Source organism: Aquarana catesbeiana, linkage group LG01, assembly GCF_042186555.1.
Source record: "Aquarana catesbeiana isolate 2022-GZ linkage group LG01, ASM4218655v1, whole genome shotgun sequence".
NCBI lineage: Eukaryota > Metazoa > Chordata > Amphibia > Anura > Ranidae > Aquarana > Aquarana catesbeiana.
The window spans coordinates 543,724,832-543,748,284 of record NC_133324.1 but is presented as its reverse complement, the minus strand read 5'-3'; the positions used below and the strand labels follow the sequence as shown (position 1 = coordinate 543,748,284).

At 41.8% G+C, this 23,453-nt stretch overlaps 1 protein-coding gene across 4 annotated transcripts in view; it reads left to right on the top strand.

Annotated features, from left to right (window-relative positions):
• The window catches only part of REST (RE1 silencing transcription factor), a 76,807-nt gene that overhangs the window by 29,372 nt on the left and 23,982 nt on the right, over window positions 1–23,453 (top strand). For all 4 annotated transcript variants that reach the window (XM_073595170.1, XM_073595151.1, XM_073595155.1 and 1 more), the window contains exon 3: window positions 17,312–17,395. In XM_073595170.1, coding sequence (XP_073451271.1) covers window positions 17,312–17,395 — 84 coding nt within the window. The remainder of the gene's footprint in view (window positions 1–17,311; window positions 17,396–23,453) is intronic.

Below are 23,453 nucleotides of genomic sequence, written 5' to 3'. Positions count from 1 at the left end.
CTCTTTGTCAGCAATCCACTTGAAAGGGGATTTAAACAAAGTGGCAGATTTCTTCAGCAGGAAAAAGGTGAGAGAAGGCGATTGGGCGCTAAGCCAGGAGGTATTCGAGCAGATAGCTCACAAGTGGGGAACACCTCAGGTGGACTTGTTTGCCTCAAAGGAAAACAGGAAAGTCAGAGCATTCTTCTCCCTGGAAAGAGAGGACGGAGCGCTCGGGGTAGATGCGCTGGCACAAGCATGGGCATTCAGAAAATGCTATGCCTTTCCCCCACCTATTCTCCTACCAGCGGTAATAAGAAAACTACGTACGGAGAATACAACGCTAATTCTCATAGCGCCCTATTGGCCCAAGAGACCGTGGTTCTCTATGCTCAGAGAACTCGCGGTAGAACCCCCCTGGTTTTTACCGATCCAGGAAGATCTACTCTCCCAGGGCCCAGTACACTGCCCCCAAGTGGAAAGATGGAACTTGGCTGCATGGTGTCTGAGGAGCAGTTGCTAGAAGCGAAAGGGTTCTCAGGCCGTCTAATAGACACAATGCTGAAAAGCAGGAAGATGGAGACAAGGAACATCTACCAAAAAGTATGGAGGTGTTTCAACAGATGGTGTATAGACAAAAAATTCAATACACGAGGCTCAGTGGCAGTCCTGGAGTTCCTACAGGACGGGATAGACAAGGGACTAAGTCTTAGCACGCTTAAAAGTCAAGTGTCAGCACTTTCTGTTTACCTGGAGAAGAGATTAGCATCTGATCCGTGGGTAATCAGACTCTTTAGATCACTGAGCAGACAAAGACCGATACAGGGTACAGTTTTTCCAAAGTGGGATCTGTCATTAGTGCTGCAAACTATGACAGCTCACCCCTTTGAGCCACTGGATGATTGCAACCTGAAGATGCTGACGTTTAAAGCAGTTTTTTTGGTGGCAATTACTACGGCTAAAAGGGTTTGTGAGATGGAGGCCCTATCAATCAGGCCTCCCTTTTTTCAGATTTTTCCGGATCACATAATTTTTAGAATGGATCCGGCATTTCTCCCTAAAGTGGCCTCGAAATTCCACAGAGGCCAGGAGATTGTGTTGCCATCATTTTGCCCAAATCCTTCTAAGGAACAAGAAGTAAAGTTCCATAGTTTAGATGTAAGGAGATGTGTTTTGCATTACTTAGAAGCAACCAAAGATATTAGGAAGACGGACTCCTTATTTATTTTGATTTCTGGAGCAAGGAAAGGGCAAAAGGCCACAAGACGTACCATAGCCAGATGGCTAAAAGAAGCCATTGAACAGGCCTATAGGTTAGGAGGTATGCAGGTCCCAGAGGGTATCAGGGCACACTCCACCAGGGCAATGGCTGCGTCGCAAGCAGAGAGAGCGGGAGCCACGCCGGAACAGATTTGTAAAGCGGCAACTTGGTCCAGCTTTGCCACCTTTGTAAGACACTATAGAGTGGATCTTTGGGCGGCTAAAGATCAGACCTTTGGACGCAAGGTCTTACAAGCCGTGGTCCCGCCCTAGGGGTAAGTGCTCGTTTATCCTCTCAGGTGGCTGTCCTGAAAGACGATTAGGGGAAAAACGAAGTTACTTACTGGTAACGTTTTTTCCCGGAGTCTTTCAGGACAGCCGGGTACCCACCCAATTGTGTATCAAGACATAGAGATTTCCTTACAGGAAATGTGATATAATGAATTGTGTTTATCATATATTCTTGTGTCTCCCCAGCGGACTGGAGGTGCTCTTTAAAGAACTGAGGAGCCAGCAGGGGAGGAGGAAATTTATACAAGCTGGCGCAGGTGTTTCCAAACAGAAGGGAGGAGCCAAGCTCTCAGGTGGCTGTCCTGAAAGACTCCGGGAAAGAACGTTACCAGTAAGTAACTTCGTTTTTTTTTTTTTTTCTCAGTCAAAGCACCCATTAAACTTATGGACAATCTTGAGGCACCCCATACTAAAATGTGAAAAATCAAAACTAAAAGTTTTACAAAACACAGCCCCATCCACATACTATACACCCATCATTGGAGGTCATTTATTCTTCCAAAGGAAGTATACCTTTGCACACTGGTACTGACTAGTACTCCAATGTTTTTCTTCTCCCACAGCTTCTCTCCCTCATGCAGCTACCCTGGGCACAGTGGAGCAAGGGGCAGAGAATGGCCACAGAGCAGTAAACTTTTTATACAGCACGCATTGACAGTATGGAAAGGGGCTCAGTTCCGCTTGCCCTGGGTGCTAGATGAACCTGTCCTGTTACTGGACCCAGTGCTAACAGAGAGGAGCTGGGGGGGGGGGGGGCCAAACAAGGATTCTGCGCAAGTGCCCAATGTCCTCCTAATCAACTGATGGTGTCATTGATTGTTAGGATTCCAGGGGCTAGAAGGTTGTAATGGTGCACAATCTATACATGTGGCTTTGTGTAACTAAAAGGCAGGCTTAACCACTTCCCGCCCCGCCTATAACAGATTGATGGCCGGGAAGTGGTTCTGTTATCCTGACTGGGCGTTATATGACGTCCAGCGGGATAACATGCACGGCGATCGTGAGTACGGCGTGTCAGTCTGACGCACCACATTTCCGATTTGTGATAAGAAGCCTCTGACAGAGGCTTCTTGCCACGTGATCAGCTGGGACCAATCACAGCTGATCATCGCAAGAACCAGCAAGTGCCGGTAAACTGCATTCCTCGGTTTGCGCTGACAGGGAGAGCCCTGTAATAATCGGCACACTGAGTATCAGCACAGACCCCATCAAATGTACCCATAAGCTGCCAATCGGTGCCCAGTCAGTGACCCATCATAACCCCCTGCCAGTGCCCAGCATTAACACCTGTCAGTACTTGCCCAATCAGTGCTGCCCATCAGTGCCATCTATTAGTGTCCATCAGTGCCACCTGTCGGTGCCCATCAGTGCTGCATATCAGTGCCGCCTATCAGTGTCCATCAATTCTACATATCAGTGCCGACTCATCAGTGCCCGTCAGTGAAAGAGAAACAAAATTTTAAAACCGAAACAAAGAAACTTTTATTTTTATATCAAAAATGTCTGCCTTTTTTAGTTTGTTTAGCAAAAAATAAAAACCGCAGAGGTGATCAAATACCACCAAAAGAAAGCTCTATTTGTGGAAGAAAATAATAAAAATTTAGTTTGGGTACAGTGTTGTATGACCGCGCAATTGTCATTCAAAGTGCGAGAGCACTGAAAGCTCAGTATTGTCCTGGGCAGGAAGGGGCGAAAGTGCCTGGTATTGAAGTGGTTAATCTACCCTGCAGGCTTGTATACAATTTTTGGACAACTTTTAGGCATTTTGCCAAGGCACCTGTAAAGAAACCTGAAGGCACCACTGTTGAAAAGGGCTGCACTAGACAGGGCTTACAACACTGATTTGAATTTCAGCTCAGCAGTGGCATATTTCTCAGCTCAAACAGGAAGTTAGGAGCACACTACATTTCTGTCTGACAGCTAATTTTCTGTTTGCAGCATTTTAACCACTTCGCGCCTGCGCTATAGCCGAAAGACGGCTGCAGCGCGGACGCTAACTGCCGGGTGGTCATCCCTGGACATCCTGCTGTTTACTTCCGTGATGTGTGCTCCTGCGAGCGCGCATCGGGGAAGTTCTGTGCTGGCCGTGTCCCTTGGACACAGCCAGTCACAGATCGCCGTAAACGGCCAATCACAGCGGCCATTTACAGTGCGATCGGCGGTGCCAATGAGAGATGATCTCATATGTAAACATATGAGATCATCTTTCATCACTGGCTCTCCCTCCTCACACAGACAGCGTGTGAGGAGGGAGAGCGAACCGCTGCAGCCTAAGTGTCAGGAAAAAAAAAAAAAAAAAAACGAAAGAAAAAGTGAACACAGTACCTGCCACTGCCATCTGTCCCCACTGCCACATATCAGTGCCATCTGTCATCAGTGCCACCTGTCAGTGTCACGTGTCATGTGTCATCAGTGGTATCTGGTATCAGTGTGACGTGTCATTAGTGTCACGTGTCATTAGTGCCATCTGTCAGTGCCACATCAGTGTCATCGGTGCTACGTATCAGTGCCATCTGTCATCAGTGCCACGTGTCATTGTCCTGGTGCTCCAGGGCCTTCAAAAGTGTAATAGGTAGTCAACAAGTTAGATGTGTAATTTATGCTCCTTGAACACCTGATGGTACTCCCTGCATGTTGGGCCTTTCTATGTGGCCAGGCTGTGAAAGTCCCACACATGTGGTATCGTAATACTCAGGAGGAGTAGCAGAATGTATTTTGGGGTGTTATTTGTGGTATATACATGCCATGTGAGAGAAATAACCTATTACAATGACAATTTTGTGGGGATAAAAAATAAAAAAATCTTAATTTTGCAAAGAATTGTGGGAAAAAATTACAACATCAAAAACCTCACCATGCATCTTACTAAATACTTTGGATTGTCTACTTTCAAAAAAGGGGTCATTTGGGGGGTATATTTACTTTCCTGGCTTGTTCAGGTCGCAAGAAATGAGATGGGCCACCAGTGCATCAGGTGTGATAAATTTTTTATGATTTGCACCATAGCTTGTAGACTCTCTAACTTTCACACGGACCAAATAATATCCACTAATTTGGGTTATTTTTACCAAAGATATGTAGCAGTGTAAATTGTGGCCAAAATTTATGAAGAAAAATTAATAAGTTGCAAAATTTTATCACAGAATCTAAGAAAAATGCGTTTTTTTTTTTTTCAAAATTTTCGGTCTTTTTTCATTTATAGCGCAAAAAATAAAAAACCCAAAGGTGATCAAATACCACCAAAAGAAAGCTCTATTTGTATGAAAAAGACAAAAAATTCATTTGGGTACAGTATTACATGACTGAGTAATTGTCATTCAAAGTGTGAGAGTACTGAAAGCTGAAAATTGGTCTGGGCAGGAGGGGGGTTTAAGTGCCCAGTAGGCAAGTGGTTAAAGAACTAAAACGTTGACAGATCAGACTTGTTTCACAGATGTACTTAAATGTAACATTATATAAAGCTTAGGTCAATTAATTATGTTTTTTTTTTTTTTTTTTTTTTTTCCTGGGTTAACAAATCATTTTATGTCAAAGTGAAATGGATTTTTTCAAAACTATTTAAGCCAAAAAGTAATTGCTAAGTCACACACCCCTTTTGTCAGTATTTGGATGTATTTTTAGCAATATTTACAGCTTTGACGATGGATGGGTTTGGATATCTGGACACTGCATTTTTTCTTTTTTTTCTATCCCTTTTTGCAAAACTGCTTAAAGTTGTTCTAAGCGCAGAATTTACGGTATTTGCCCCCTCAAATACTTAAGCCCAATCTTATACAGCGATATGCATAAATGCAAAGGCTCTCGGGTCTCTTTCTTTCCTTATTGGCTCCTGCTGCTGTCAATCATAGCCAGTGATCAGGGAGCGGGGCCTAGCTGTGCTGTGTGTTTTATGGACACACCGAGTCGGCTCAGGAACGAGCACGTACCAGTGCCCCCACAGCATGCGGCTTGCTATGGGGGCACTTGGCAAGAGGGAGGGGCCAGGCGCGCGGGCAGGGGACCAGAGAAAAAGAGGGACAGGGCTGCTCTGTGTAAACCATTGCACTGAGCAGGCAAATATAACATGTTTTTTTAAAAATTAAAAACTGTGCCTTTCCAATCACTCTAAAGTGGAACTTCACCTCCTTCTCTGCTACATCACAAGTCCCAGGAGGTTGCGGGTACATTAAGAAATACAGTGCTACTTGCGCATGTGCAGTGGAAAGCTGGCTGTGAAGCACCAGGAAGTCACAGTTGGCACCCCACATCCAAAATGTCAGTGCCGGATTGTGCAGAATTCCTCTTTTTAATAGGGATAAGCCGAATAGCCGGTTCGCAGCAGAACATGCAAAAAATTTGTCAGAACACACGAACACCGTTAGTCTATGGAACATGAATAATCAAAAGTGCTAATTTTAAAGGCTTATATGCAAGTTATTGTCATAAAAAGTGTTTGGGGACCTGGGTCCTGCCCCAGGGGACATGTGTCAATGCAAAATGTTTTTTTTAAAAACGCCTGTTTTTTCAGGAGCTGTGTTTTTTGTTTTTTTTATGCTTAAAGTGAAACAATAAAAATTAAATTCCTTTAAATATTGTGCCTGGGGGGTGTCTATAGTATGCCTGCAAAGTGGTACATTTTTCCCGTGTTCAGAACAGTACCACAGCAAAATGACATTTCTAAAGGAAAAATTGTCATTTAAAACTGATCACGGCTGTAATGAATTGTCGGGTCTCGGCAATATACATAAAACTCATTGAAAAAAAGAGCATGGGATCTCCCCAGCCCCCCCCCCAGTCCATTACCAGGCCCTTTGGGTCTTGTATGAATATTAAGGGGAACCCCGAACCAAAATTATAAAAAAGAAAAAAAATGTGTGGGGCTCCCCCTAAAATCCATACCAGGCCATTCAGGTCTGATATGGAAATTAAGGGGAACCCTGTGCCAAATTAAAAAAAAAATGGCATAAGAGTCCCCCTCAAAATCCAAACCAGACCCTTATCTAGCACGCAACCTGGCAGGCCGCAGGAAAAGAGGGGGGACGAGAGCGCCCCCTCCTGAACCTTACCAGGTCACATGCGGTCAACATGGGGAGGGTGCTTTGGGGTCTAACCCCAAAGCACCTTGCCTCCATGTTGATGGGGACAAGGGCCTCATCCCCACAACCCTTCCCCGGTGGTTGTGGGGGTATGCGGGTGGGGGGCTTATAGGAATCTGGAAGCCCCCTGTAACAAGGGGACCCCCAGATCTTGGCCTGACCCCACCCCCCCCCGTGTGAATTGGTAATGGGGTACCATTTCACAAAAAGTGTCAAAAATGGTAAAAAAAAAAGACAAGACAGCTTGGGACAAGTCCTTTATTAAAAAATAAAAATGTCCCATGATGTAAGGTCACGCTGCTCGACGGACTGAAAAAAAAAAAAAAAAAGCCGCAACCGATCCGCCTCCATGGGAGGCTCCCGCCGACTGACGTGTCTTCTCTTTGACAGTTCTTGTATAACTGAGGGCAGGGCCACCCGGTGACGTATAAAGGTGACCCCCGCCCCCCCTCTGACGCCACGGGGAAGCCCCCGCTTCAGTCAACTGGGTGGATTGGTTGTAGCGCTTTTTTTTTTTTTTTTTTTTTTTTTTTTTTTTCCCCGGTTTGTCGGGCGGCGTGAACTTGCATCGTGGGACTTTATATATTAAAAAAAAAAAAAAAAAAAAAAGACTTGTCCCGAGCTGTCTCTTGTCTTTTTTACCCCATTACCAATTCACACAGGTGGGGAGGCCGGGATCTGGGGGTCCCCTTGTTAAAGGGGGCTTCCAGATTCTGATAAGCCCCCTGCCTGCATACTCCCACAACTACCGGGCAGGGGTTGTGGAGATGCGGCCCTTGTCCCCATCAACAAGGGGGCTAGGTGCCCCATGTTGAGGGCATGTGGCCTGGTATGGTTCAGGAGGGGGGGGGGGCCCTCTCGTCTCCCCCTCTTTCCCTGCGGCCTGCCAGGTTGCGTGCTCGGATAAGGGTCTGGTATGGATTTGGGGGGGGGGCACTACACCGTTTTTTTTTTTTTTTTTTTTTTTTTTTTTTTTTTTGCACCGTATTTGCGCAGTGGTCTTACAAGTGCACTTTTTTTTGGAAAAAATTAACTTTTTTGAATAAAAAAAAATAAGACATCAATAATGTTAGCACAATTTTTCTTTATATTGTGAAAGTTAATGCTACGCCAAGTAAATTGATACCAACATGTCACGCTTCAAAATTGCGCCCGCTCGTGGCATGGCGTCAAACTTTTACCCTTAAAAATCTCCATAGGCGACGTTTAAAAAATTCTACCGGTTGCATGTTTTGAGTTAGAGATAATTATTGCTCTCGCTCTACCCATCACGGCGATACCTCACACATATGGTTTGACCACCGTTTTCATATGTGGGCGCTACTCACGTATGCGTTCGCTTAATCTGTGCGTGAGCTCGACGGGGCGCTTTTTAAAAAAAATTTCTTTTACTTTATTTATTTTTTTCACTGTGTGTTTTTAAATTTTGATCACTTTTATTCCTTTTACAAGGAATGTAAACATCCCTTGTAATAGAAAAAAGCATGACAGGTCCTCCTTAAATATGAGATCTGGGGTCAAAAAGTCCTCAGATCTCATATTTGGACTTAAATGCAAAAAAAAAAAAGTCATTTTAAAAAAATGGCCCTTTTAAGACGTATGGGTGGAGCTGACATTATGACATCGCTTCCGCCCTCCTATGGTATAGTGACGGGTGGGGGTCATCTTCCCCTCACTCGTCTCCATACCACAGACATGACAGGTCCCGATCGCCTCCGCCGCTACAGACGGCTCCGGTAAGCGGGTGGCACCTCTCCCACCGCCAATAACGATGATCTCACGGCAAAACCGCCGCAAAGACCACCATTATTGTAAACACAACCGGCTCTTGAAAAGATGGATACCTCGGTTGTGGCAGCAGCTGCTACTGTTACCGAGATATCCATCTTCAAAGCGAGGAGCCGGTCGGTAAGTGGTTAAAATCCATATCAGACCTGAAGGGCCTGATATGGATTTTAGGGGGACTCCCACGCAATTTTTTATTTATTTTTAATTTTGGTTCGGGGTTCCCCCTTTAATATTCATACCAGACCCAAAGGGCCTGGTAATGGACTGGAGGAGGATCCCATACTCCCTTTTTTTTTTTTATTATTTTTTTTTTTTTCTGTTTTCTTTTTTCTTCAATGAGTTTTACCTATATTGCCGAGACCCGACAATTCATTACAGCCATGATCAGTTTTAAATGACAATTTTTCCTTTAGAAATGTCATTTTTCTGTGGTACTGTTCTAAACACGGGAAAAATGTACCACTTTGCAGGCATACTATAGACACCCCCAAGGCACGATATTTAAAGGGATATTTCATTTTTATTGTTTCACTTTAAGCATTAAAAAAATCACTCCTCCCGAAAAAACGGCCGTTTTAAAAAACATTTTTTTGCATTGATACATGTCCCCTGGGGCAGGACCCAGGTCGCCAAACACTTTTTATGACCATAACTTGCATATAATCCTTTAAAATTAGCACTTTTGTTTTTTCATGTCAGTGTCCCATAGACTTTAACGGTGTTCCGGCGGCTTTTCGAATTTGCCACAAACACCCAATGGTTAAGTTGAACTTGCGTTCGACTCGAACTTCAGGCTCATCCCTACCCTTTAAACACAGGTTGCATGGGGGTCGTGAATGAGTGTTTTTTTTTTTTTTTTTTTGTTTTCAATTTTAGCCATTTTAATTTTGGGTCACTTTTTGCATAAAATGGAAAGTTTCCCCAGGGGGTTTTTTAGGCAGCAAAACATTTAAATGTTAATATAAGAATAAAATATATGAAGTAGATCAGAAATTCAGGATAGATTTTAAATATGCAATAGGTTAATTATAAAATACAAATTCTGGTTCACGTTAACAAACAACAAAAATAATAAAACATCACTCATGGCAAAGAGACCCCCAGGAGAACATAATTTGCCAATTGCATTTACAACATTAATATCCACATGAATACCCCAATGCATTTCGACCCATTCTGGTCTTCTTCAGGGTGATTTTAGATTCTAGGGAAATGTATCAAAAAATATAAAATGTAATTTAAGACTTTTGTCAATATATAGAACAGCATTGCAACATTTCAAATTGTGCAAAAAAAATGTCTCTCCATATACATGGAGATATATTTACCATGAAGTAGATGAAGTGAGGCTGCATCGCACAAACCAGATTGTCAAAAACATTAAGAGTTCAAAGATCCCAATGACCACGCATGCTCCCTCCGTGCTCTACAGGCGGATCGACAGTCCATCGGACTTACAAGGGACCACATGCTTGGACCTAGAGGGGAGGACGGGGGGGGCACCTGCAATAGGGTATTGAAAAACCTTTAGTATTTAGGTATTCTGTGAGTATCTAGTACAGTTTTGTGACTACAGACTGGCCTGTACTAAATCAAATATTTGATTCATGTTGATTGGTTTTACTATATATAATTTAACCATTCGTTAGATAAGTTTATAGTTATAATTAATATAAGTAGGATAAATTAAATAGGAATACAATAAATGGGGTATTGATACCCAATTTAGTCGGAGTGTAAAAGTAGGTGTGCGCAACGTGTGATGAGAGGGGTGTGGGAGTATGATGCAAGTCGCTGAAGAAATAGTGTGGAAAAACAAGATGTAGTGTTGATAATAAACCTATATTACCTAATTATGAAAATTCTAAAGTTTTAAAATGTACATTGAGTGCCTGTAATGGTGAAAGAATCCGTGTGTTGGTTAAGCTAAACAGAATAATTTTTTGGGTTGTGCAGCCCTGGGTACTCTCACACATGTTGTTTCTCTATTTTACTTTTTGCATAAATAACTGAATAGCAGCTTGTCAAGTGCTGATCACAGCTTTTCTTTTACTCAGATTATTCTGGTTAACACTTCTGGTATAAGTTCATGGTTGCTAAAGCAACCATGAGCTTATACCAGAAGGAGGAATTCCATGGATGTAAGGTGTGCTGCCCTGGCCAACTGGAAGTAGTCTTCTAGGTAAACTTTACACCCATTGCAACAAAATTGTTTAAGGAGATCTACTGTATATCAAGGCAAAATGTTTTGTGTTTTCATTGTATGTTAGTCACTATTAAAATCTGTTTTAACATTGACGCAAGCCCTATATTTCTGGTAAAAAAAAAAAAAATCTGTGATTCAGCGTTTTACTATTTTTATATAGCTTCTATTGTTTCAGAAAACATATGGTTTTAGGAGTCTTAAATTATGTAAATGTAAAAGTTTGTTTTGGAAAGGGTTGTGAAGAATTAGAACTTGTCACTTTATCCTAAACTTACTGCAATTATCTGTTACTGCAGGGGATGGCAGAGTAAGGTTGGGTTTTTTCTACTCCAAGTCTGCCAAGAAACACCCAGATACCAGTGAAGTCACAGATTAAGCCACGAGATTTCTTATATAACAGTGTTGGAGGTCTCTGACCACTCCTGGTTCCTGCGCTAACACCTGCTGGACTCTGACACTTTGTGCACCAAGAGCCATTTTAAAACTTGCCCTGGGGGTAGACTTATGCTTATGAAGCAATGTTTTTAAATGGCCACTAGAATATAAATGTTTGAAGAGATCCTGCAAACTTTTATATCACTGCCATTCCTCTAATCTTCATTCTCTCTCGAGCTATTGCCTCTTTTTTTTTTTTTTTTTTCTTTTATACATCTGAGACACTTTGGGGTGTTTCAAATGCCTGTGTTCCCCCGTCATGTACTGTGGTTCTTCCTTTGTTACATCACTTCTGTGTTGACAGATGGACCCACAGTCTGCACACAAGAAATAGGCATCTGAACCACCCAGAACTGTTTGACGTGAAGATTCTGCTGAACGCCGTAGCTCTGCAAGAGAGGGAAGATCCAAGGAATAGGAAAAGGGACATTTGAGTATAAAAAGGTTTTTTCTTTTTTTTTTTTTCTTTAAGAACATGCTTACTGACCGCCTCTGTGTAATTGCCACTACTGCACTTTAAACTAATTTATCCTAAAGTGGAGTTCCACCCAAAAAAAAAAAAAAAAAAAATCATTACTGTACATTAAAAAAAAATAAAATTTGGAGAAAATGTTTTTGTTTTACTCCCCTCTAAATACCTGTTGCTAGGGGGTCCCTCGTGGTCTGCCTCCTTCAGTGCCTGGGCTCTTGACGTCACTTCCCTCGGCGCAGGAAGGGAGATCAGCTCTCCCCCCCTCCCTCTAGGCAGTCACCTGGGACACGTCGCAGGTCCCAGAGGACTGCGTGGCCAATCACCGCCCGCGCATGCGCAGTGGGTGCCCGGGCTCCCACAGTTACAATGCCGGCGCCGCCGAATGGAGGGGGAGATGAGCAGGGTTTCAATCCCCCACATTGCTGGACCCTGGGACAGGTAAGTGTCCGATTTAATAAAAGTCGTCAGCTGCAGTATTTGTAGTAGTATTGTAATTTTATTTTTTTTTTTTTTTAAGCGGAACCCCGCTTTAAGACCCCTTTCACACTGAGACGCTCAAAAACTGCACATAAAACGTCAGGCGTTTTTACGGTGCTTTTACGGCGTTAGTGGTGCGCTTTTTTTAAGGTCACGTGATGACGGGTACCTGTCAAAATCTGGTACCTGATCTTGTTTTTCAGTATGTTTGCCATCATGTCTCACTTAGAATTAAAAGTGCAGCTCTAGAAACATGTTGCAAAGTAAACCGAGACAACGTTGTGAATCTCACAATCAATATTGAAAATTTGTGTGAAACCTTAATTAAACATATTCATACTACATCAATATTGAAAAACAAATGGACAAATAAACATGAAATCTGTGAGTAGTAGAAACCCAAAATTAAATGGATTACAACCAAGTGTTCATAACATCCTTTCGGCGTCAAAAGTGAAAACCACTCGTGAAGAAAGTTTACAAGTAGATAATCCACCACCAATTTAGATGAAGGCTTACCAGAATGTTTGAACCCTAAAGGGCGTAGGCCCAGTGATTCAAACAGGCTTGTGGTGGTGTACACCAAAGATGAAGGCTTTTAAATTTGGTGACCTTTTATAAATGAATCCGGTAATCCCACAAGAGCTTCAAATGGCTCTCAGGGGTAGTGACCTCCAAGGTAGGTATTCATGGAGCAAGATGGATATATTCTCCCATGTGTTCATATATGTAGCAGGAGAGGAGAACAAAATGCCACATAGTGTGATTCCATAAAAACTGAGTATCTTCTTAAATGTGAGTTTAACTTAAATAAACTTTAATAAATACTCAATTTTTATGGAATCGCACTATGTGGCATTTTGTTCTCCTCTCCTACTACATATATGGATTCATTTATCAAAGGTCACCAGATTTAAAGCCTTTATCTTTGCTGTACACCACGACAAGCCTGTTTGACTCACTGGGTGTACGCCCTTTTTGGTTCAAACATTCTGGTAATCCTTCATCTAAATTGGTGGTGGATTATCTACTTTTAAACTTTCTTCATGCGTTGTTTTCACTTTTGACGCCAAGAGGATGTTATGAACACTTGTTTGTTATCCGTTAAATTTTTGGACTCCCTACACATTGGGTTTCTACTACTCACGGATTTCAGGTTTATTTGTCCATTTTTTTTTTTTTTTCATTATTGATGTAGTATCACTATGAATGTTTAACTGCTTCAGCCCCGGAAGATTTGGCTGCTGAATGACTGGGGCATTTTTTGTGAATTGGCACTGCGTCGCTTTAACTGACAATTGCGAAGTCGTGCTACGCTGCACCCAAACAAAATTGATGTCCTTTTTTCCCCACAAATAGAGTTTTCTTTTGGTGGTATTTGATCACCTCTGTGGTTTTTATTTTTTGCGCTATAAACAAAAAAAGAGCGCCAATTTTGAAAAAACAATATTTTGTTCTTTTTGCTATAATAAATATCGCCATATTTATTTATTTTTAAAAAAGCTAATTTTTTCTCAGTTTAGGCCGATATGTATTCTTCTTCTACATATTTTTGGTAAAATAAAATTGCAATAAGCGTATATTGATTGGTTTGTGCAAAAGTTATAGCGTCTACAAAATAGGGGATACATTTATATCATTTTTGTTGTTGGGGTTTTTTTTTTTTTTATACTAGTAATGGCGGTGATCTGCAATTTTTATCGGGACTGCGACATTTTGGCAAACACATCGGACACTTTTGACACATTTTTGGGACCATTGGCATTTATACAGCGATCAGTGCTATAAAAATGAACTGATTACTGTAAAAATGTCACTGGCAGGGAAGGGGTTAACACTAGGGGGCAATCAAGGGGTTAACTGTGTTCCCTGCTACGTGTTTCTAACTGAAGGGGGAGGGGACTGACTACATGAAGTGATTGATCGTGGTTCCTACCTAATAGGAACACACGATCTGTCACTCCTCTCAGAACAGGGAAGTGTGTGTTTACACACACTCTTTCCTGTTCTGTCTCTCGTGCTCGCGATCACTCTTGGCCAGCGGTCATCACGACCGTTGGCCACGAGCATCGGCACACCCGCACCTATCCTGATCCTGCAAACCCACGTATCGCTATGATGGTTCGCAAAATCGTGCCGACCTGCCGCAGTAAAATGACAGTGGGTGGTCAGCAAGCCGTTAATGAAGGTTTCACACAATTTTCCATATTGATTGCGAGATTCACAACATTGTCTCAGTTTACTTGGTGATATGTTTCTAGCGCTGCACTTTTATTTCTGTTATCTTTGCAACTCTCTATTTGCTGTGCTAGCTGCTGTTCATTGTTTAAAGGGACAGCGCGGTATTACACTTTCACTTTCTATCATGTCTCTCTGTCAGTTGTGCATGTGTTTTTTTTTTTCTTCTTCTTCTTCATCTGGAAATCCTGCTAGTAACAGCACTTTGTTTCAGGCTGACCATGTTAAGAATTTTACCTCACAATTGACAACGGTTTTCTCCGCCTGTCACGTGAGCTTCTTTATCTGCTGAGCTGTAGTTGGTTGAGAAATGTGATGGCGGATTAAAGTATAGTAAAACCTTGGATTGAGAGTAACTTGGCCTGAGAACGTTTTGCAAGACAAGCAAACTTTTATATATAGATATAGATAGATAGATAGATAGATAGATATAGACTTGGTAAACAAGTAATGTCTTGATATATTTAATGAAGGTACAACATTTAGCAACATATTGCTACACTTAGAGGCGCTTCTCTTCTTTTATACCCTGTAGCTCCTGCTAGATTTTGCGTCTAATCCCCTTGTGGAGGCTTCCATTTGGGGATGGACATTTTATGGTTACACAATCTGGTCACATTGCTATAAATTTTTATATGAACTATAAACTGAAGGACTTTTGGATAAATGGTTGTGGAATGAATCTTTTGAGTTTCCATTATTTCTTATGGGGAAATTTGCTTTCATATACAAATGCTTTGGATTACAAGCATGTTTCTGGAACTAATTCTGCTCGCAATCCAAGGTTTTACTGTAGTTTCTTGGGTAGAGGTGATTTGTGAGAGAGAGGTCTGCAGAGGGGGATGCTTTTCTAAAGTGTATGTAGCAGCAGGGATTATGTAGTATCTAGTGTGGGCCAGAAGCGGGGATAGGAGGTACAGCTTTTGTTAGAAGCGTGGTAATAACATGAAGCTTTCAGTTTAGGGAGGAGTGACAGTGTCAGGCCGCAATGGCTGATCTACCACTCCACCAGCTGTGCTGTCATCCAAACTATAAAAAAATCAGGCAAACTTTTTTTTTTTTTTTTTTTTTTTAACTAAAGTAACAAACATTATCCTTTCCTGCTCTGCAATAGGTTTAGGGTTCCTAGCAACAAGTGGCCCCGAGATATGGGGTCCCAAAGTCGGGTCGCAAAATGTCATTCTCTGCTGCAGAAAAGTGCTTGACATTTTGTGACCCGACATTGGATATGTTGAATTGCCAGTTCCACTGTGTTTGCACACCAAATTTGGGGTTCCTAGCATCAAGTGGCCCTGAGATACGGGGCCCCAAATTCGGGTCGCAAATTGTAATTCTCTGCTCTGCAGACGCTTCTAGAAGCAAACGCGGTAAAATGCCGCTAAACGCGGCATGCAAATGCGGCAAAACGGGCATTTCTAAACGCTGGTTTCAGCTTTTAAAAACGTTCAGCAGAGTTTGCACTGGCGTTTCGCATGAAGCCTATGGCTTAGTTTTGAATTGGAAACCCTATCCATACCTACTGCACTGGTAAATTGTAGAGACTTCTGTACTGTGACTTTCTGATCAATGGGCTGTGCGTTGTGGCACTTTACAGGCTTCTGTAAACTGTTGGTTGGCCTCAGGACGATTACCAGATGCAGAGCTCATCTTCTGTGTGACCAATTATCTGCAGAATCACTGGGTATGCAAGGCCATCCAACATAAACAATTTTGGCTTTTCCTTAGCTGTATTCCTTTGCTCTGTCAGACTATAGGATTTGCATGCAATATCACACTTGGGCACTGATCTTTGCGTAGGACTTTTTTCAAACTTTGGTGTACACTGATTTCCAGATTCATGGCACAATCGCCATTTGACCCATTTTGTAAATCAAAGACTAGGCGCGAGGGAAACTTCTATTTGAAAAAAAAAAAAAAAAAAGCCGATTCTATTCTTCTTAAAGCCTGGTAAACACTATGCGTTTTTTGTGGTTGAACAAAAAAAAAAAAAACTCAGCTCCTGTCGGAGCCGCTGTACTAACTATGCAACGTTAGTATAGCAATCTCCTCTGCTGAGCTGTTGTGTCCTGACGGGGGGGGGGGACAGCACACCCTGCCAGAACACTCCGATCAGTGCTCTCTGCCATTGGCTGCTTCGTATACAGCTCAAAGCAGAATGATTTAACCAGCAATCATTTTGCAGTGGTGCGAGGAGGCAATATAATGTTGTCTTTTTGTAAGGCTGGATGTATTTTGACTGGTTGGCTTGAGGAGCATTTGAACTTTTCCTTAGGGCTCTTTCACATGGAGGATCCGTATGTCCGTTTTTTCATCCTTCCGTATTTCAATGAAAAACGGACATACATGTATCCCTATGGAGCGTCGGATGTCAGCGGTGACATGTCCACTGACATCCGACCCACTCTGATCCGAAAAGTGTAACGGAGGAAAACCCTACATTTCCATCCGTGATCGGATCAGGTGACGATGGACTCTACGGTCCGTCATCATCCGATCCCCCATAGGGGAGAGCGGCGCTCTGACAGGTCCACTGTGCAGCGAAGGACCTGTCATTTTCCTGCTCAGCGGGGATCGGCGGAGCGGGTGTTCACGGGGCAGATCATCACTGATCCGCCCCGTGTGAAAGAGCCCTAATTCATCCTGGTAAATGCTGGTGTTTGTAACTTGCAGTAGATTTAAAATCCAAATGTTTTTTTTTTTTTTTTCTTGTGGTTTTGTAAGTGTGCAGGCTGGCTAAAAAAAAAAAAAAAGTGAAAAACGTCCTATGTTAAGGTTTTGTGCAGAGATATTTATGAGTTGGAGTTGGTCTTAACATGTGTATCCTAACCTAAAAACAAAAATGTACTATAATGAAACTTAACAATCCTTAGATGTGGTATCCGTGACACTGGCTTTTACATACTATACAGTTAGACAAAAGGGACAGAATGTATAGTCACATAATGTTGTACCCAATTGCTTGTCAAATTGTAGCATAATCAGCTAATTGAAGATATCTAATTTGATTATGCTTTTTCCTGTTTAACTGTATGACAGTTCTATGGCACGGTTTGCAGTTTTATAACCATTTATTTATTTATTTTTTAATAGGGGAAAGACCTTATCAGTGTATAATGTGTCCATATTCCAGCTCACAAAAAACCCATTTGACTCGACATATGCGGACTCACTCAGGTTAGTGATTTATGTGGCTCATATATGGTATGTTTGATGGAAAGCCAAAAAGCATACATATTAGAGGGCAGAAGCATTTTCTTGTGTGGAGATAAATGTAAGGCTATATATGAGAGCTGCACAATTAATCGTCAATCGTTATCGCGATCTTGACTAAAGTGTTTCACAATTCTGTCTATGCAAAGAATTCTCTCTGCTCTTCTGAAGCCACAGCCTTTAAAAGAAAGTAAGAGAAAAACTGGGCAGTCTGCCAAGATTCAAAACATTCTTTATCAGTTGAACTTAAGTGTAAACATTGTAACAATTTGTCAATGGAATAGACTGTGTGTAAGTGAAAAAAGTTTAACCACTTCAACACTAAACCTTTTTTCTGTCATTTTGTTGGTTTCAAGGTAAAATCATTTTTATTTTTTTAATTTTGCTAGAAAATTACTTAGAACCCCCAAACATTATATATATTTTTTTAGTAGACCCCTAGAGAATAAAATGGTGGTTGTTGCAGTATTTTATGTCACGCTGCATTTGTGCAGCGGTCTTCCAAATGCAATTTTTTTGGAAAGAATTACTTTAAAACTAACCAGTAAAGTTAGCCCTTTTTTTTTTTTTTTTTTGCATAATGTGAAATATTTTACGTTGTGAGAATCGTGATATTTTTATTCTAAGCAAAAAAATCGTGATTCTCATTTTGACCAGAATCGTGCAGCTCTACTATATATGGAAACCTGCATATGATCTACACAGCACAGGTTGGCATTACTGATTAGGGTTGCACCGATACCAGTATCGGTGCCGATAGAGTATTTGCACAAGTACTCGAGCAAATGCTCCAATACCTAAAACCAAAACCTTTTGCGGTGCGATTTGAGCCGATACAAAATGAATCTGCTCAAATTGCACTGCAAAGTATCGCATGTGATTTGAACAGGAATGCGGTGTAATTCCTGTCTGAATCGCTTTACTGGATCTGTGTGAACACAGTAAAAGACCGGGAAGCCAAGTGCAGCAATAGGCAAACCACTTTTTTTATTTTTTTGTAACAACAACTCACATGTTAAAAGTACATATCTTACATGTCAAATCCAAATCTACACTGTCGGGTGGAAACCCCTGTAAACCAGCTAGGAGTGCACATGTGGATATAGGGCGGAAGTGATATTGGCCAAGGGGCGGACCTCCTATATGTCTCCTTCAGCCCTGTGAGCATGGCAAGCTGCCGTGGCTTTCCATCATTGTTGGGTCCCGCGGGATGTGAACGCTATAACCGTGCAGAGTTGTACGACATTCGAGTTATGTACTTGTTATAAAAAAAAAATTAATAAACTCTCTGCCCATTGCTGCATTTAGCTTCCCTGTCTTTCTATACTGGGCTCACACAGGAGCGTTTCTTTTGCAGTGCGATTTGAGCCTATTCATTTTGTATGGGCTCAAATTGCACCACAAAGGTATTGTTACTTGTACTCGCCTGTAAGAAGAAAAAAAAAAAAAATATTGGTGCAACCCTACTGAAAATACATTTCACCTTTTTATCTAACTTGTGTGTTTGTGTATCCGCACACATCTAATTACTAACTGCGTGGAAATTAAGAGAATGTTAGAATAAAGGTTTATTGTTCTCCATGACTCTTAAAGTAGCTTGCAAATTTCTTCAGAAATTTTTAAGCTTTGCTGTTATCGAGTAAAAATGACCTAGGTGATATACATTCAAGTCAAAGAACACATCTGTGACTTGATAACCCTGGCCCACTATTTTTTCTGTGTTCTTAGAGAAGCCTTCCTTTTTGCCTAAAGGTTTCCCCTTTTTTACAAAATGTTCTCCGCTGCTCTGTTTTTGTGGCTGTTTTTTTTTTTTTATTTTCACAAATATTCCTTTTTCTCTACAACCTGCAGCAGCTAATATGCAGGTTGTGCTGGATCTAGAGGCCCAAGGAGTTTTAGTCACTGTCCACCAATCTCATGCCCACCCCAAATCTACCCATCCCCATTGTAATGCTTTTTGGGCTTCTCCTCAAACTCCTTCACAGTTCTCAAAGGTTTATGGTTCTATTTGATCCATCTTGTACTTCAAGACCCTTAAAGTGGTAGTAAAGCCACGTTTTGAAAATTTGCTTACATGCAGGATATTTATGATGGAAGAGACCATTTTGGTCTCTTCTGTCATAAAAGCTTCCTCCTGTCTGTCAGCGGTCATGTGCACTGAGCCGCACATGTGAAGCTCAGTGTAGGAGTTAAGTCATCACGGTCCGGCCATTCAATTGTCTGAAGACAGAGAACCTGGAAGGAAGACCAGGTGAAGATGGAAGCACCCGGGACCTGATGGATCGATCAGACCGCAGCACTGGAGGTCTTCTTTGACAGGTAATTCTGCCATAATGTGCTAAATATGCTGTGCATCCTAGCACATTATGGCATATACCTACAAGGTGCTCCTAAAAAGAAAAAATGTACCGGACGGTACTACTGCTTTAGGGCCGGTTCACACTGCTGCGAATGTGGGACCCCTGCGAATTCACTGCGAGTTCCCATATCGCATGTCTCTCAGCTAGAGTTGTCACCTCATCCCTTTAAACCTGAACACATATTGATTACACAGGTTCTGTGGCTGATTAAGTTAGTAATTAAACTCACTTGGTGCTTTATCCGCATTTAATTAGCCTCAGAACCTGTGTAATTCATATGTGTTCGGGTTTAAAGGGATGAGGTGGCAACTCTACTCTCAGCGGCAGTTCACACTGCCTTATGCTAACTGCTGGGAGTGTCAAAAGTTAATGACCCCCCCCAAATCATTTTGCATATCGCAGTGTGATCTGTAAACTTGGACAGGAATCTGATTGCATGGATGTGAACACCCATGCAATCTGATTCTGCTGCAGACCAAAAAAAGGGTCCTGTGCGAGTTTGGTCCGTATGTAATGCGAATTCAGCCATACTATCTGTATGGCTGAATTTGCATCGCACGGACAAAGCATGTGATTTGCACTGCAGTGCGAATGACATGCGATCTCGCATCACGCAGTGTGAACCAGCCCTTTTAAAGTAGAACTGTGGCCAGATTTTGGATGTTCAAATATTTACTTGTTCTTAACAAGGAGTAATAAGTTTAAGGACAAACCTTCATTAACATCTGTAGCTGCCAACACTGTGGAGCAATTAAGTAAATGTAACAAAAGAAGCAGTGAAGTTATTAAAGTCCTGTTCCCCATCCTCGCTTTTCCATTACATCTGCTTTTTGTTTGTTTAGAGATTAGAGGTCTGGTAAGCATTGGTGGGAGGTGAAAGCAGTAAAAAAAAAAACACTGTGAAAGGAAACAGAATGCACTTTCTGCTGTAAATTTTGAGGTTGGTTTACTCCATGGTGACTACAAACGGCTAAACAGTCAGTGATGGCTTGCTTATTGCACACACAATTGCTTTGAGGTTGGGATTAGTCTTATTGCTAATATTATTATACACACACATCCTTGAAAAAGTATTCACACCCCTTTAAAATTTTGTCATGTTACAACCTGAAATATAAATGTATTTTTTGGGGTTTTATGTGATAGACCAACACAAAGTGGCACATAATTGTGCAGTGGAAGGAAAATGATAAATGGTTTTCAAAATATTTTACAAATTAAATTACTGAAAAATGTGGCTTGCATTTGTATTCGGCCCTCCTGAGTCAATACTTTGTAGAACCACCTTTCGCTGCAATTACAGCTGCAAGTCTTTCTGGGTATGTCTCTACCAGCGTTGCACATTTAGAGTACATTTTTTGCCCTTTTCTTTTTTGCAAAATAGCTCAAGCTCTGTCAGATTAGATGGAGAGTAAGCAATTTTCAAGTCTTGCCACAGATTCTCAATTGGATTTAGGTCTGGACTTTGGGCCATTCTAACACATGAATATGCTTTGATCTAAACCATTCTGTTGTAGCTTTGGCTGTATGTTTTGGGGTCATTGTCCTGCTGGAAGGTGAACCTCTGCCCCAGTCTCAAGTCTTTTGCAGGCAGGTTTTCTTCCTAAGATTGCCCTGTATCTGGCTCCATCAACTTTGACCAGCTTTCCTGTCCCTGCTGAAGAAAAGCATCCCTGCAACCTGATGCTGCCACCACCATGTTTCACGGTGTGTTCAGGGTGATGTGCGGTGTTAGTTTTCCGCCCTCATAGCGTTCTGCTTATAGGCCAAAAAGTTCAATTTTTGATCTCATCCGATCAGCGCACCTTCTTCCACACTTTTCACATTTAATTGTAAAAAAAAAAAAATTGAAAACCATTTATCATTTTCCTTCCACGTCACTTTGTTGGTCTTTCACCTAAAATCTGAATAAAATAAAGTTACATTTTTGGTTGCAACATGACAAAATGTGGACTTTTTTAAGGGGTACGAATACATTTTTCAAGGCACCGTAGAGTCATTACACACAGAGTGATATATTTCAAGCTTTTTTCTTTTCGTTTTGATTATGGCTTACAGCTAGTGAAAACCCAAAATTTCAGTATCTCAGAAAATTTGAATATTAAATAAGTCCAATTAAAAAAAGGATTTTTAATACACAAATGTTGACTTACTGAAAAGTATGTCCATGTACAGTATATTATACACTCGGTATTTGATCGGGGTCCTTTTTTTTTTTTGCTTGAATTCCTGCATCAATGCAGCGCGCCATGGAGGCGATCAGCCTGCGGCACTGCTGGGGTGTTATGGAAGCACAGGTTGCTTTGATAGCGGCTTTCAGCTTATCTGCATTGTTGGGTCTGGTGTCTCATCTTCCTCTTGACAATACCTCACAGATTCTCTATGGGGTTTAAGTCAGGTGAGTTTGCTGGCCAATCAAGCACAGTGATATGATCATTAAACCAGGTATTGGGACTTTTGGCAGTGTGGGCAGGGGCCAAGTCCTGCTGGAAAATGAAATCAGAATCTCTATAAAGCTGGTCAGCAGAGGGAAGCATGAAGAGCGCTAGAATTTCCTGGTAGAGGGCTGCGCTGACTTTGGACTTAAAGTGATTGTAAAGTCTTGTTTTAAAGTATAACATTTGTTCTTTTTTAATTTATTTTTATCTCCTCTGTGCAGTTGGTTTTGCACAGAGTAGCCTGGATCCACCTCTTCTCTAGTCCCTCTTCGATGCTCCTGGCCCCTCCCTCTTGTTGAGTGCCCCCACAGCAAGCAGCTTACTATGGGGGCACCCGAGCAGAGTCACAGCTTCTGTGTCTATTCAGACACTGAGCCCCGGCCCGCCCCCTCTCTCCCCTGATTGGCTAACTGCTGTGTCTCAGCCAATTCGAGGAGAGTCCCAGATAGCTAAGGCACTTGCTGGAGAGAGATGGGGCTCAGGTAAGTAATTAGGGGATGCTGGGGAGGCCACTATGCACAGAAGTTTTTTTATCTTACAGTGGATGTAAACCCGATTCATGAAATTTGAGCTGGGCACATATATCTGTAGTGTTTTCTTATCTCTCTTCAAAGCACTATGGGTAGCTGTTTCCTGCTGGTTCTTCTGTTATCAGCCTGATAACTTCTTACAAGTTCTCTGTCAACTGAGATAAAAGCAGCTTGAATTTTGTGTTGGGGAGGATGCTATAAATAGATTAGTAGAGCCCTGAACTATTTTCAACGAACAGATCTGAAATTCTTTACTTATGAGGAGACTGGGTGTGTGCCTTTCCTCCAATCAGCTGTCTTGCCTGTATGCTCAGGCTTAACTGCAGTGTTGAACAGGAAGAGAAAATCTTCTAACACAATCTGAACTTTCTAAAGAATATATAAAGCTGAAGACAGCAGCTATACATGTAAAAATTATGTAGGGAGATTTGTTTCATCTCTGTGTATCATCTGAGGCTGTTCACTTCACTGGGTATATGTGAGTGTTTACATGCACTTTAATGCATAGAATGTATTAAGATAAACCTACGGCCTTTACAACGCCTTTAATAAAACACAGTGGACCAACGCCAGCAGATGACATCACTCCCCAAATCATTACTGACTGTGGAAACCTCACACTGGACCTCATGCAACTTGGATTCTGTGCCTCTCCACTCTTCCTCCAGGCTCTGGGACCTTGATTTCCAATTAA